The sequence below is a fragment of the Branchiostoma belcheri genome, unplaced genomic scaffold (assembly GCF_001625305.1).
Source record: "Branchiostoma belcheri isolate BF01 breed outbred unplaced genomic scaffold, Haploidv18h27 scaffold8, whole genome shotgun sequence".
Classification (NCBI taxonomy): domain Eukaryota; kingdom Metazoa; phylum Chordata; class Leptocardii; order Amphioxiformes; family Branchiostomatidae; genus Branchiostoma; species Branchiostoma belcheri.
The window spans coordinates 1,715,277-1,729,763 of NW_017804464.1; the positions used below are offsets into that span (position 1 = coordinate 1,715,277).

At 43.1% G+C, this 14,487-nt stretch overlaps 1 protein-coding gene across 4 annotated transcripts in view; it reads left to right on the plus strand.

Moving 5' to 3' along the window:
• Window positions 1-2,019: 2,019 nt before the first annotated feature.
• Window positions 2,020-14,487, plus strand: part of LOC109486272 (glutamate receptor ionotropic, delta-2-like) — a 64,241-nt gene continuing 51,773 nt past the window's right edge. For 2 of the 4 annotated variants that reach the window (XM_019790051.1, XM_019790053.1), the window contains exons 1-2: window positions 2,021-2,528; window positions 5,027-5,167. In XM_019790051.1, coding sequence (XP_019645610.1) covers window positions 2,270-2,528; window positions 5,027-5,167 — 400 coding nt within the window. In that variant the 5' untranslated portion in view covers window positions 2,021-2,269. Of the gene's footprint in view, window positions 2,529-5,026; window positions 5,168-14,487 lie in introns of all 4 variants that reach the window. The other 2 variants (XM_019790052.1, XM_019790054.1) reach the window with 2 other exon arrangements.

The window sequence follows — 14,487 nt, forward strand, 5'->3', positions numbered from 1 at the left end:
TTATGAACTAGAAAAGTGGACAGAGGCTATACACAGCACCCTTTGTGTGTGTTGAACAAGGCGTGAGCTGCATATGACCGTGTCAGACTATCTAAAGCTAACACTTCAGTGTGCGCCGTGATTGCCGGGTGAAACTCAAAGGTTGCAGTCGCCCACTCTGGCGTATCGGTACAAAAAGGGGTTAGAGAGCAACAAATAGCGCGTATGTGTCTGTTATTAAAGAGTTATCATGCATAAACTTCGTAAATATTTTGTTGATCGTCGGTTTTCCATTAGTTTTCACACCGAGATATATTTGAAGATGGTGTGCATACCATCATTTTAACCATCTGCATACCATCATAAAATCATGCCTACCAACTTCAAACTATGCAGTCTAATCATGGCGAATTTTCTATCAAGGGAGAAGAAAAATATACACTTCTAGAATCGTTTTAGAATATAGCACATATGTACATAAGAAAACATTACGCACCAGTAGCTCTTGTAAGGTAGTAATGTCAAGAACTGTCAATTGAATACCCTCGAGAAAATAATCTTTCAAGAGAGAGAATATGATTATGATAATTGTAAGCAGTAGGAGTGAAGATAACTTTACGTTTCCCTGGAGAAATACATCTGTAAATAGGAAATGCCTGATGCAACTAGAATCAAAATGGAGACGAAGATGTGTTGTGTAGTTACTGCACTGCACTGTGGGTTAGCTTGAATATATTGTGCACAGTGCGTGGGAACAGAGAATGATCTGTATATATTTTCATGGTAGCGGAACAGAAGATAAATGCATTCAGTTTATGGCCTGAAAAAGGGCCATTAAATGAATTGATTTTTAAGTACCTTTCGCTTCCCAGATCTTGCGCAAGGTTGGGTATTTTGTCTGATCTCCTTTCTTCGGTAGAATCAATTTGCTTTACCCTTGCACAGACGCTATCCGTCACGTAGGAGGCAATATATGTTGGTGGTCACCTGCTGTTTTTGCGGGGTCAGAACGGCGCGTTCGAAGGCAAATATCGTTCATTAGCCCCGTCTGTGAGGAGGCGCACCCTCCGCGTAACCAATTGCTGAGGCTTTCTATGAAACGGGTAGGTCAAGGGGTGAGGACGGTTCTCGATAGGCTCTTCATCACAATTAATCTCATCACCACGAAATGGCTCTTTTAATTTGCTATCAAACGAGTGTGTTCCCACTGATTACAGTGGACGTCGATAGACTACCGGCCCGCTCCGTCTTGATTTGCCAGTCCAATTTGCACCTGGCACTGCCCACCGTTTCGGAATGGTACGTTCCGTACGGTAAAAAGGAGATGTCTGGAGCGTTGGCGTACAGCACTTAAGAGTGAGGACTATTACATATCAGAAGGACGGCGCCTTCTTCTTACGAAATCTCCGCGCCGCCGACGTCTGTTTCAAGCTAGCGTGTCATAGTATAGCTATAGCTGCAAGGTTGATTTTTTGCCGTTGCCTTGTCTGTCCTACACAGCTACTGCATCACCAGCCTCTGGATACGGCGTCGACTGAGTAACGACTGGCATATGTGAAGAGAGCTGACTTATAAATTGCCTGGCGAGGAGATTGGTGTCGGCACTGAAGAGGATAGCGCCGTAGGAGGCCCGGGCTCCGTGTGCAGTCGGAGCGGTGGGCATCTCGTTTGATCACCGCCTCTCTACGCTTGCTCAAGGGGATATTCTCCGATCAGCGGCACCCTGCTTGAACCGGTCTGCAGAGCTGCCTTTCTCCCAGCCGGTAGGATCTGATACATCACAATAATCACCACCAGCGGATGTCTCCCCCCGCCAGTTAATCTCGGCTGCAGGGAACTGAAGTTACCAGGCAGAAGACAGAGAGTCGCCACGTCCAGGTCCGTTCTCGTTTGCAATAGACAACTCGGCAATCGATAGGAAAAGGAGGGTGCTCTAACAGATGCTAAGAATTTGTGACGGATCAAACGGCGATTTTCAGAAAAGCTCTTTCCACTTTCGACGGCGCACGGATGACAGTCTCCCCGCATTGCGGCGGCAACGGCAGCAGCCGCATGATCGAGTCTGATGTTCAGGAATCTACTTTACATTGACGTGCTACAAGTGGTACTCTTCGTCGCGACCCGGTACCCAGGTATGTTGTCGTAGTGGATGCCATTTTGTCTGTTCCCGGGGAAGGCCGTCGTACAGACCTATAATGGGCGCTGAGCAGTACGTGACGCCCAGCCGCAGCAAGGGAACGCACGTCACGGAACAAACAGGATTTCCCTTCTACAGGATAGGACCGTCTTCATGGAAATTGGATTGGTGAGTGATACAACAAGAGTGCCTGGTCGACACAAGCTACACGGGCCCTTTCAACTCCTCTGCGCTACAGGTACTGTTCGTGATTACAGGCTCACCATCTATATTACAAAGAGGAAGAGACCCGCTGTGATCCCCGGTCTGCCTGCATCTCTGATGAAGCCCATCATTCAGACTCTGCAGCAAAAGCCGGCAAGCCTGCTTGCTCTCTTCTTGGTTGGGATGCTACTGTGTGACGCCTTTCCACGTAAGTACATCTCCACTGAACACTCTGTCCGATCTAAGGGGGGAGGAAGGGGGCATGGCATATGGTTCAGCAGAGCAGGATGATACGGGTCAGACCAGGTGGTGCTCTATTAAAGAAGCGTTCGCCCATTACAGCACGGCAAGGGAAGAGCAGAACGCACAACATCATATTTCCCTGGGCAATTTATCGCCACTTTGGAAAAAAAGGAAAGGAATGGCTTTTATTGATTCTGACTTTAGAGACAGCAATGGCACAAGGCACAAACCTGATTATATCACAAGGCGCTGAATGTAGATTACGTATGCTTTCTCGGGTCTTTATCTAACTAGCGAGTGCACAACCCTGCTAAAACAAAGTGATCACGTCCTCGGTGGAATTTATGGCAATGAATAATTTCACTCCACTCGAGCGTTGATGGCAATGTCACTAAAGCTGCTGGAGGATGTCCCGGGAATGAATGATGAGATTCACGAGATGTCGTTTCCACTCAACAGATCTACTTCCATCTCCCTATCTTTTTCTGTGAATCTCCAAAGTCTGTGCGGTGTTAACTGAATCTGCGAACTAGAAGCCTTATTTTTTTTCAATGATGATGCAATGGGTTTCCTGGCTAGCATGCGGAAATACGCCACACTGCCTGCATTGCCAAACACAGCGATCTTAAAACTAGTCATTAAAGTCTTGGACGCGGTCCCAAGTGTAAAACACACCGACAACAAATTCTGTTAGAACCCAAAACGTACTAGTGACATTTCCGGTTCATTGGATAAACATTAAGAGAGAGAAAAACTATATTTATAAAAGGGTGGTGATTTCCTTGCAGCAGAGCTAAATGTAGAGAGCCAGTCGTAGCATTGCTATGAAGTACAGTAATCAAGTAGAAAAGGGTGCGTAAGGCTCGTCTTGCATACGGAATTTCCTATGATAGGCGCATGCTTAAGTAGTATCTCATGTCATGCTTGGGTTGTTTGGAGTAGATGTGTGTGCACCCGACCGTATGATTCCTGCCACATTTCTACGCATTGTGATTTCATGCATTGCTGACGGAAAGGTAAAAAGGGACGGCTGCAAAACGAGCGGGTCATTCATTCACCATAGACACGACTGAGAGAGGATGTTGCGTTATGTACCATGCCCAGGCGTGGAGAAAGATATTCTGGGATTTCGACTCTGCATGAAAACTGCCGCAACATTGATGAATAACATCGGCAGTGGCTTCCTTCCATGAATACATATCTATTTCAATCTATTTCAATAAACTAGCGTCAGGAGACATGGCTGATGTATTTGGTGCTTTACAGTATCCCATCTGTGTGTTGAGGTAACGCGTCACCCCAGCGCCAGTTTCGCATGACTGACGAGGTTTTTGTCACGGGTACGCCGGAGACTGTCCCCTATCGGCCCAACGCTTTCCCCATAATTGGATCACCAATCCATACATACGGCTACTTTCAATTGGGTTCGCACAAAGGGACAATTTCAGATGTCCTTGATACACCTCGCTATAATTGGAAGTGTGGACGCACTTAACGCAGCTTCCATCGTAAACGGAGTAGGGGAGGTTATTAAGGTCTATGGGTTCAAAGCCCACACTTTAAGTCAAAGATTGCTACAGAAATTCAAACACGGCAAAGTAAACCATAAAAGAAATAGTTTTACATGCACTGCGCGCGCCTGATGACTATCTTATCTAATTTCGCTAACTCATGACATTAATATTGCCAAAGGTACTCCAAAAAGGCTTGCTACGGACGTATCATTGTCATCCGTCGTCAGCGCCATTTTACCAGCTTCTTTAGCGGCTTACAGGCGTTCAACCGTCTGTTTAAGTCCTGATTACCGTCCATTAGTTTCATAAATTGTATCATAATAATTCATCAAAGAAAGCATAATCGGGAATTAGTGCTTGTGTTGTAATCTTCTGCATTAAGCCTGCAGCAATTGGAGACAATTAACAGTAATCACGCTCGCTGGGTCATCAATTACTCTCAAGAAGACAAAAAGAATACTGGATTAGAAATTAAAGCTTGCAGCCATTTTCGCTTTTATGGAGATGCCATAATTTATGCTCCTTAAGTCCTTAAGAGCTGATTGTTTGAGACAATTCTTTAAGCTTCCATTAATTCCGGTTTGGTAAGAATGGCGACGAGTTCTCTCGGCGGGGATGTGGATAAAAGTGATCCCGGACGCTGGGGGCCAAAATAGGGTCCTGGAGGAGCTACGGGAACGTCTTCTCCAGAACCTTAACGGGCCACGCCATAACCTTGGAGAATTCCAACAGCGCCGCTAATTTGCTGCTCAGATGCGTGACTAATGACAGTGGGGGTAATTCAAAGGTTTTACCTGATGCAGCAAGGCACCCTCGCGTCACTGACAATTTACATGCACGGGGCAAGCTTTAAATACCACAAGTCTGCCAGGGGCTGCTAAGCTGAATATGTACTCGTGTGTGTTGATCCGTCTAGAGTTGTTAATGTGCCTGTTCTTACTCGGTACAGAGCGCAGCAATGGACCTCCCGTCAACGCAACAGTTGGGCTACCGGCACCAAGGACGGGGACAAGCGTGCTGGCGAAGCTGGAGGAGCCGTCCCAGACCAAAAATGGCACGGCCACTCGCACCAGACGGAACAGTTCCAGAGGTAAGATCACCAAACAACATCTGCGCAAGCATAATGAGGAAATCGTTAGCTTTTTACGGATGCCGCGATGGCTTGGATTGAAACTGCCACGTCCTGATAAGAATACAAAGCCACAAGCGTGACGTATTGTTTTCATTGTCTGTGAGGCGTGCGATTCAATATCAGACCGGCAGTGTACTGGCACGTACCGCGCCTGCACCGGTGCAGATAGGGCCGCTGAAATCAGCAACTTTATCGACGTGAACACTTGTTAGTAATTCACGGGTTAAACCGTCCCATTGTGGCGTCGTATTTCATCCCAACCAATTCTAGATTCGATTATGCACGGTCCTTCTTGTGGGACAAACCGTCCGTCGGTTATAGAAGCAGTGGCGAGTATGTTTGATTCACAATCTTTTTTCAGATTTAAGAGAAATGCCATGATAATACATTGTGCTTCAGGCAGCTGACCATGTAATTATCTAAACAGGCAAAGACAATATGGCGTTGTTATATATCACTCCTAAATTGTCCTTTCATTCATGATCTGCCCCTACTGCTTACATAGAATAAACCACTGCTGTAAGATGTGGTGCTTCTTTTTCTGGTAAGACGACGTCTCTGGATCCAAGGTCAACGATGTAGCCCTTTCCGCCTCCCTGCGACTTCACCATTAATAATACAGACTTAACCGTGGCTACAGGCCTGGAGACTTTTACGGTTGTAGCCACGGGGTCCATCAGAGCAGCGATCCCTAACAGCCCTTCTATGCATATCAGAAAAGGCCCAATCTGGAGAATTGTCTCTTATCTTGCGCATTAATCCTTCATGAGTTCTGTTGTTTCACAGCTCTTAACGCCTGTTACGTCCCTGGGATTTATGTTGCCCAGAACCAACTGCCGTGCACAATGTTAAGATGCTCTGACCTTGGGGATGTCCGTTGGATATGGTTACCAATGCCATATGTTTTGTGTCAATGGTGCATAGTCCCGATCTGACTGTAATAATGCATTATAGAAGTCCGTAAGCGGTTTCTGTATCGTTTCTTCACGCTTGATATATTTTCCTGTATGTCTGAATTCAGTGTAATGTAAGCAGCCCATTCACGAGTCGGCACGGCCCACGTTAGGACGCCCGCGGCGGCGGAATTTGATGCGCGGCGTCTGACCAGCGAATGTTCCGCTTCACTGAGTCGAGAAAGGATTCACTGAACCCAATTTTCAGAGCATAGCCTTTTAGGGAGATCCTCATACGAAGGCAGGATGTAGATAAATAGAGCGAAGCAGTTTTGGCCGTGTGAGGATTACTGCTCACTTCCAAATGGTCCCTCGACATAAAGTCCTTCTTAGAGGATGTAGAACTGCCACCCGGGGGCCAGTTTTGATATAAGCCAGGAAACCTTTAGATAGAATACCGTAAAGCATATTTACGACAAGCATTGGTATCGGTATCCCATTGAAAATAAAACTACAGGATTGGAAAAACTTACTGCATTATTTTGATAATAACACTACATCAGTCATCTACTATAAACACATTATACGTGCGTCAAAAGCATAATGCAGTAATCTCTCAGGAGGATGCTGTACTATTAGATGTTTGCATGATGCATATGAGCCATCAAAAACCTTTCCTTTTTTTGCTGAGCGTAACACAAATTGCTCCCATACCTACGTAAGTATTCTAGTGAATAAACGGCTTTGACTCGAGTGAAAACTCTGAATATGCTGATGTTAAGTTTATGTGTTTGCTGTCGGCATGGCCCCTCTCCCTTGCCTCTTATTCATTCATAATGCCGCAGTCACAATTCATAGCATAGGTGAAGCGTAATTGAAAAATCTGCCCAGTCAAACTAATTGCGAGGATTAGCTTTATAGATGGGGTGTACTTCGCCATTTATCAAGCTGAAGGATGGGCGTTCTTTTAGCAGATGTGTCAACTGTGACGTTTTGTTTTTCTTTCTTATACTCTTGAAATTGCCTTTTCATTGCTTCTACTTTGTCGTATTCTTGTCAATAAAGGCAGTGTTAGGATGTTAACGTCCCCATGAATAACACATGTTCCTAATTATGAAGGATGTCTCAATCTCCTTTGAAGCTCAGGACTTTGCAACTTCATCATTTAACGGCCTTGCTCTTGTCTAGACCCGATGTAGTTCAAAGCTTTGAAGTGCATAGAGACTAACACTAGATGGAAGCACTAGACGGAAGATCACAGGGTCCAGGGATTGATTCCCAGGTACCCCCTGAAAGTTGTAATCTGTATTGGGAACCGTATGCCGAATCCTGTACATGGAGGTGAGACACCATCACCCTATACCTATGATTCCCGTTCCAGTTCTATCCGAGAATTGTCCAGCCACCATTCACACATGTACGTAAAAATCCTTTTAGGTCTATCAGCAATCATGCCAGTAAACACAACTGGACAAAATGAAAATCGTAACTCTGTATGTCGTTAAAGGTCAAGTTGAAGCACTAGGGACGATTGACACAAAAGGTATTATCTACCAACAATACCATGCCCAGAGACGGAGACTTTTACAGGATGGGTAACGACCATGCTGTGAAATTTTATCGGCATCCCCAGACCGCATTGTCTGCCATTCCATTGTCTCGGATACCGCGCCTAACACAGTACTATCGACCGGACCCTCCCACTCAAGTAAATTCAATACTGACATGTTGGGAGACGTTTTAAGGTGAGACCCGCTGGGAACATCGGGGTATCCAAATATAATATCTGACCATTACGAGAAATTAAACTAACAATCATTGGGGTGACCCTGCAGACCGGCACATATGCGTTACTGAACCGTTCGATAATTGAATTCCGTGATAGATTGAACACTTCCAGTTCCACAAAGAACATCAGCTACAAAAATTGACCTATGTGGTAACAGATGATACCTAGTGAAGAAGGTGCCATAACCTGAATTTAGACTTGACATCTTACCAGCACAGCAAAGCAGTGGTCGATAGACATATATTAGCGACTCAATGGAGATCAATGAAGAAACTGCCTGTAAGATCAAGTAGCTTCTATGACCGTACGCACTGGGTATCATTTTATCACAATGCTTTACAATGTATGAGCAGAAGAATATTTCCTCTGATAGTATGCATGGCATACCCGTCCTATAGGTCACTGACCAGGAAAAAGTAAAGTGTTCAAGATCAATGAAAGAAACTGCCTGTAAGATCAAGTAGCTTCTATGACCGCACGCACTGTTTATCATTTTATCACAACGCTTACAATGTATGAACAGTAGAACATTTCCTCTCATAGTATGCATGGCACATCCGTCCCAAAGGTGACTGACCAGGGAAAAGTAAATGTATTTGACTGATTCAACTTCAGAGGGGCGAGTTGAGATGAGATATTCCAATTCCAATTTCCAGGAAAACGTCTTTAGATTTTCCTCCAATAAAAAGGCTGTAACGTTCTGTTTAGAAGCTGTGGATATTGCCTATCAAGGGCCAGTCGTGGAGCCTACCTGCCCCCTGACCTTTCATCGATCTGCTATTCTATTGCATCTTTGTTTGACATTAGTCGGCGGAAAGTTTTATCGTCGGAAACGACATTTGATGCTCGACTCTCACACGCGAAATGAGATATTTGCCCGCTGTCGTGCGCCGTATATTTATGTACCGTGCACTTAGGCGAGGCTGAGTCGTGCAGGCTTAAGTGTCGGTGTGTCGGATGATAATACCGCCTAAGATGAACGGTAAATGTAGCTTGAAAGAAGGCAGCCTGAGATGATTAATAGTGTCCTATCTTCTATTGTTCTGAATCCACGAATCGCCTTTGCCTTTGTTACTCATCTCTTAAACATCATAATGGAGAAAATAGGATCTCTTATTGCTATCATTTCCATCTAAAGAGAGGCACTGGTATTGTTGAAGTGAGAGTTATATATAGCTTGGTAAGGGCAATGATAGTACTAAGGTACAGGCTTTAGAAACACTTGTCATATTGGTGACGTCCTGTACCATTAAATGCTAGAAAGCACTAGCACTCAAGAAAACGGCGATGAAAATGGAGTGAAGAACTGTCGAGACCATATTTTACACGGTTCTAGAGTCCATGTACAAATGTCTGCTCACCAATACTGATTCTTGATGTGTTTTACTACTAGCTTTAGTATCGATAAATTTTACAGGCACGTTCTTTATAGGTTTCATTTAGAAGGGGAAGTTGGTATTGTATGTTGTATATCTTACTGACGATGTTGGTAACAAGTCGTCAAAGGGCTTCTCGTGTCTCTTTCACCGGTTTACTTCTCATATGTACAGCTCACACACGACTTTATCTTGTGTGCGTTTTCCACGATATCAAGAATTGAATATACATAGTCACCTTCCATCTGTAACAAAGCTTCCTGATCAGTCCCTTGTAGAATACTATTCACCGGGTATGATAGGACATTGCCAGTGCGGACTACAGAGGGCCGCTATATAAACGAAAGAGCTAGAGACGACCTCAAGCATGCTGGAAATCCTATTTCCATCAGGCGCTTGTAAATGAGAGATCGCTGTGCAACGAAAGCCAGGACGGATTGCTTGGATAACATGGGGAGGTCACCTCCATCGATGTGCCATCGATATAAGAAAGGCGCGTGAGCAGTGGATCATAGGTTGCAGAAAGTCTGTGGCGCCCCCGTCTCCGTTGGGGGATGGTTGTATTCCCATTATACATTTAGTTGTTCTGGAATTTGCAGACAAGATAACACAGAATATTCCTGGATGGTATTTTACAGCATTTGATATGCGCTGGGTGTAAGGACTCTCCAAGGTGCCACAAGTGATGCTTCAGCGAAGCTAGCATCTACTCTATAACTCTTACATGATTGGATGGACACGATTTTGAATGAGCACACAATATGATACAACATGGTTCTGTGGGCACACTGAGAATACCAGCTGTGTCTGAAATTACATCTGCCGTTTTATCTGTTTTCCAAGCTGATTCGTGACTGTTCTGGGAACTTGGCTAGCCCTATGACGTTGGCGTTCATTGTTACCTAACAGGGTATTTCCTATCTATCCAAGACACCCGGCGCGGGTGAACTTCAGCTAACCTCAAGCTTCTTTTGTAAGGTTAGAATGGCTGCTGCCAGTCCTGAGTTATTACTGTTTCGGCCTTTTCAAAATGCTTCCACTGGAAGCTTCCTGAACTGACTATGTCTTTTGGTCCCGGGAAAAGATGTACAGTACGTTTGGGAATGCATCTATAGCGACACCTGCGCTGTGCAATGTGAACCAGTCAGAATTGTCCTGAGGAAGGTGACAGACGGTCACCGAAACGTCAGCTGAATAAAAGAGGTTCTTTACGAAGGATTTAATTTAGTAGCGGAGGTGTCACCAAGTGACTGGTTTCAAATGTATAAATATCCACTGGACAAAAAAAGTCGTACCTTTAACCGATTGTTGCGGGGAACGAGACACAAGTTTTTCTTTTTACATCTCGTCTCGATGAACACAAATACGTATATAAAGCGACCTTTAAGTTCAGTTCAAATGTCAAACCATGCATTACAAGCAGGTCGGCATTTAAACACGACGCGTGTGCCATTTGGGGTGAGTAGTTAACAGTTTGGGGCCAGGTCTGTGTCACGGTCCGATTCATCTGATGTTGATGAACATTGAGTTTACGTCAAGGAAACTATGGCCATGAAAGGCTTATCTGAGGTATGTATTTGAAAGATTCACAACGTTTATTTTTGTATTGAGGTATACGTGTTGGTCTTGTGTAAATGGCGTTGATCAACGCTTAGCTATGTAGTTCAATAAAGTGTCAAGTATTAAGTAGTACATATAGTACATGTTTATGACACCAAGGATGTCTTCTGCCACTAAATGAATTTTCACAAATTTTGGGTCGAATGTGAACTCATGATGTAATGTTCCTGTTATAAAAATCCAATCCAATCCAAACTTAACTTAATATACGCTTTGCTTCAACATCAAACCTTTGTTACCAATGATATTGCCTTGCCACAATCATAACAATAACAACCCACCCTCCTTCAACACGATGTTCTGGAACACTGATTAAAGATGGAGGAACCCCGAAGTCTTGAGTTCATCTATTCATTCCTTTTCTCATGACAATGGCCTATATCAAAACATTCATAATGTAAAGTTACAAGTATTTACATGTCATTCAGAGTAGATAAAGAAAAGACACCACCACACTCAAGACGCATAAAACATGCTGGAGAAATGATCAGTTGGTACGTAGTTATGGGACCTGTTTAGTTTTGGCACACTTGCTTCATAAGACATTAAAAGTATATTGAATATATATTACTGACCTTATTCAGTACGAAAGGCTCCCATAAAACACTTTATATTTTACTTGGAGTAGCCCCATTTGGCAAGTTGCCCTAAAGTTGCTACATTACAAATGTCTACATATAGCTTATGGCATTCATTGTAACGACAAGAATGTACAACCTTTGGTATAAGAAAAATGTAGCTACACGGCCTTACATGTTACACTATACCCCGTGTTCTTGAATATCTGTTGAAGATCACTTTGCTTGAATGATACGTTTAAACATCGTATCAAGGAACTGAAATGGTTATGTTATGGCACGATATTCTGTGCATGGAATAAACCATACCGATCAAAAATGGCAAGGGGCAACATTATATGGATGCAAACCGACCAAAATTCACCTAAAATATCGCTTTGAAATCGGAAACCCGCAAAAGGAACGTTTTTGTAATATGATACAGACACAAAACTGAATGTTCATGTAATTATATATTGTGTCACGTGGTCTTACCAAACGGTGGTTTTAACTCTTGGTTTTAGTTGTTCAGCAAATATACGATTTATTGATCTATGGCATTATGATATTAACACTGATGCTCGTCATGATATATATTGATTTTTCAGTGCCATTAATATGAAACGTATGTTGATAAATGTGATTATACTATCTGAAACAGAGTTTTCCATAACCCCGTCATTGATATATGACTTTAACAGTGTCACAAATCTAATAAATATCAATAAGTAATGAATAGATCTAGAGGTTTCTTCGTTGATTAATTTTCATACCAACTACTGGCTGCTATTTATCATATTGTAACATCTAAAACTTAGAAACATTAGTCAATATGGGCAAACCTGATGGGCACAGAATCTACTCAAGCTATTGGGCAGTTAAAAAAAAAATATTCTGACTTGCGGATTCAATTTTTGTTCAAACAACTCGCAGACAATATTCGGATTCTAAATTATGTTGTTCTGGTAATTCAATTTAAATCTAAATCTAAATCAATCAATCTAAATGATCTACAATGGGCAAATTTAAATAAAATACACATATTAAACGATATTAAACATATTACACCACATCAAATATTCAACAGATATAAAGAAGGGGCATCTGTACCGAACGGTCATACTTTGTACAATGTACAGAGGTTGTAACTGTATTATGACATAATACAGTTACAACCTCTGTACATTGTACAAAGTATGACCGTAATTTATGTGAATCTAAGATTATGTGTAATGTATTCATGAATTATCTAGTATTAAACAGTTTGACAAAGTACGGTAATGATGAGTTCTTTTAACCGGCAGTGCGGTAATATGGAATGTCAAGTTTATCCGCCTTACGTGTATTCTTGTTCAAACCTGTTTTGAGACAATACATTGTCTATGACAAGTGTTTACCTCAGTTAGAGAAAACCCATGGTGGGTAAATGAGCACTAACTGCCTGCTGATTTCTCCCGAGGAAGGCAGGGTTATTAGTATTCGTTATCAGCTGGCACAGAAAGCTCTTAGTATGTATCAGGAGAACGGATCGTGATTTGTCAGAAGTCCCCCACACTCTCATCGCACTCGGCAGAGCTTACCTTCGGTATCTCGAACTAGGCCTTTTTTTCTTTCACAATTGTGTGATTTTTTAACAAAATCTAAATAATATTTACTCGCAACCACTTACAGTGTTTCAGGGTGACCAGGCGATCATCTTTATGTCTGGGTTAAGCCACATCCAAATATAACATTATCATTATACAATAATGATAACATCTATACATTAACTTGAAGTATGATGTTTTGGCACCATTGTTCAACATTACTTTACAACCCCCTGCAACCACCGGACTTGAAATGAGTAAGAACAAACCGGAAAATTATGCGTTAATCGATTTTGTTTGCCCTATACTGTTAGGGCTTGGAGTTAATTGTTTTGCATTCTGTAGGCGAACTGCTGAAATAATGTATCGACGAAGGCTGACATATAACAGGTGGAGAGTGTCGGAACGACTGCGGGGTCTCGTTATTGGGGGTGGGTTGTGAGAGGGTAGAGGGGGGGGGCGGACTCACCTAACGTGACGAAACTGCTAACACCACTCAACCCAGTCGTGTTTCTAATTTTCTGGATCAGTCCTAATGGGGACGATGAATATATTGGAAATGCCTGCCAGACATGCAGACGTGAGCATTGAGTAATCCTATAGGCTCACCCAACGACGGTTCACATTTCTCAACGTTGTTGTCACGATTCCCGGGCGGTTTCAATGACGTGGTTTGTAAGTCTATTGTAGGTTCTTGTTATCTACGTATCAGCATGCTACTCTCTATGGAGAAGCTGTGAGGGTTACTGAAATCAGCATCAATGTCGGAGGCTGTATTGAAAGTTAAAACTTTAAGGCTTTGGCAAAAGATGTCATAATCACCTTACGAGATAAAGTAGTGTTGGTCAGAGGCTCTGCAAAAGTTTGACATAATGATTGATGTAATAGCTGTACATGTACGCCATGATTTCCAGAATATCTTTTCAGTTTTATATGCAAGAGTCTACGAGACATCATAAGTTGGTTTGAGCCGACATACCAGTACTAAAACAACAACAACATACGATAATTGAAGCGGAAAATGACGGATACAACCTTTGGGCACGCTGACGACACTTTGCCCCCCCCCCCCTCCCCAAGTCCGTTAAGTGACTGAAGTTGGTTTGGGCCGACACACCAGTACTAAAACAACAACAACATACGATAAATGAAGCGGAAAATGACGGATACAACCTTGGGGCACGTCGACGACACTTTGGCCCCCTATCGTTAAGTGACTGAAGTTGGTTTGGGCCGACATGCCAGGACTAAAACAACAACAACATAAGATAAATGAAGCGGAAAATTCAGCATACACCCTTGGGACACCACGACGACATTTTGGCCCCCATCGTTAAGTGACTAATGAGGTACATTTATCACACACACAGAAGACAATGTCATGCAAAACATGCTTTTATTTGATGCTCATCACGGTTGACATGTGCCCTTTCCTAACGTCGACTTTATACGACATC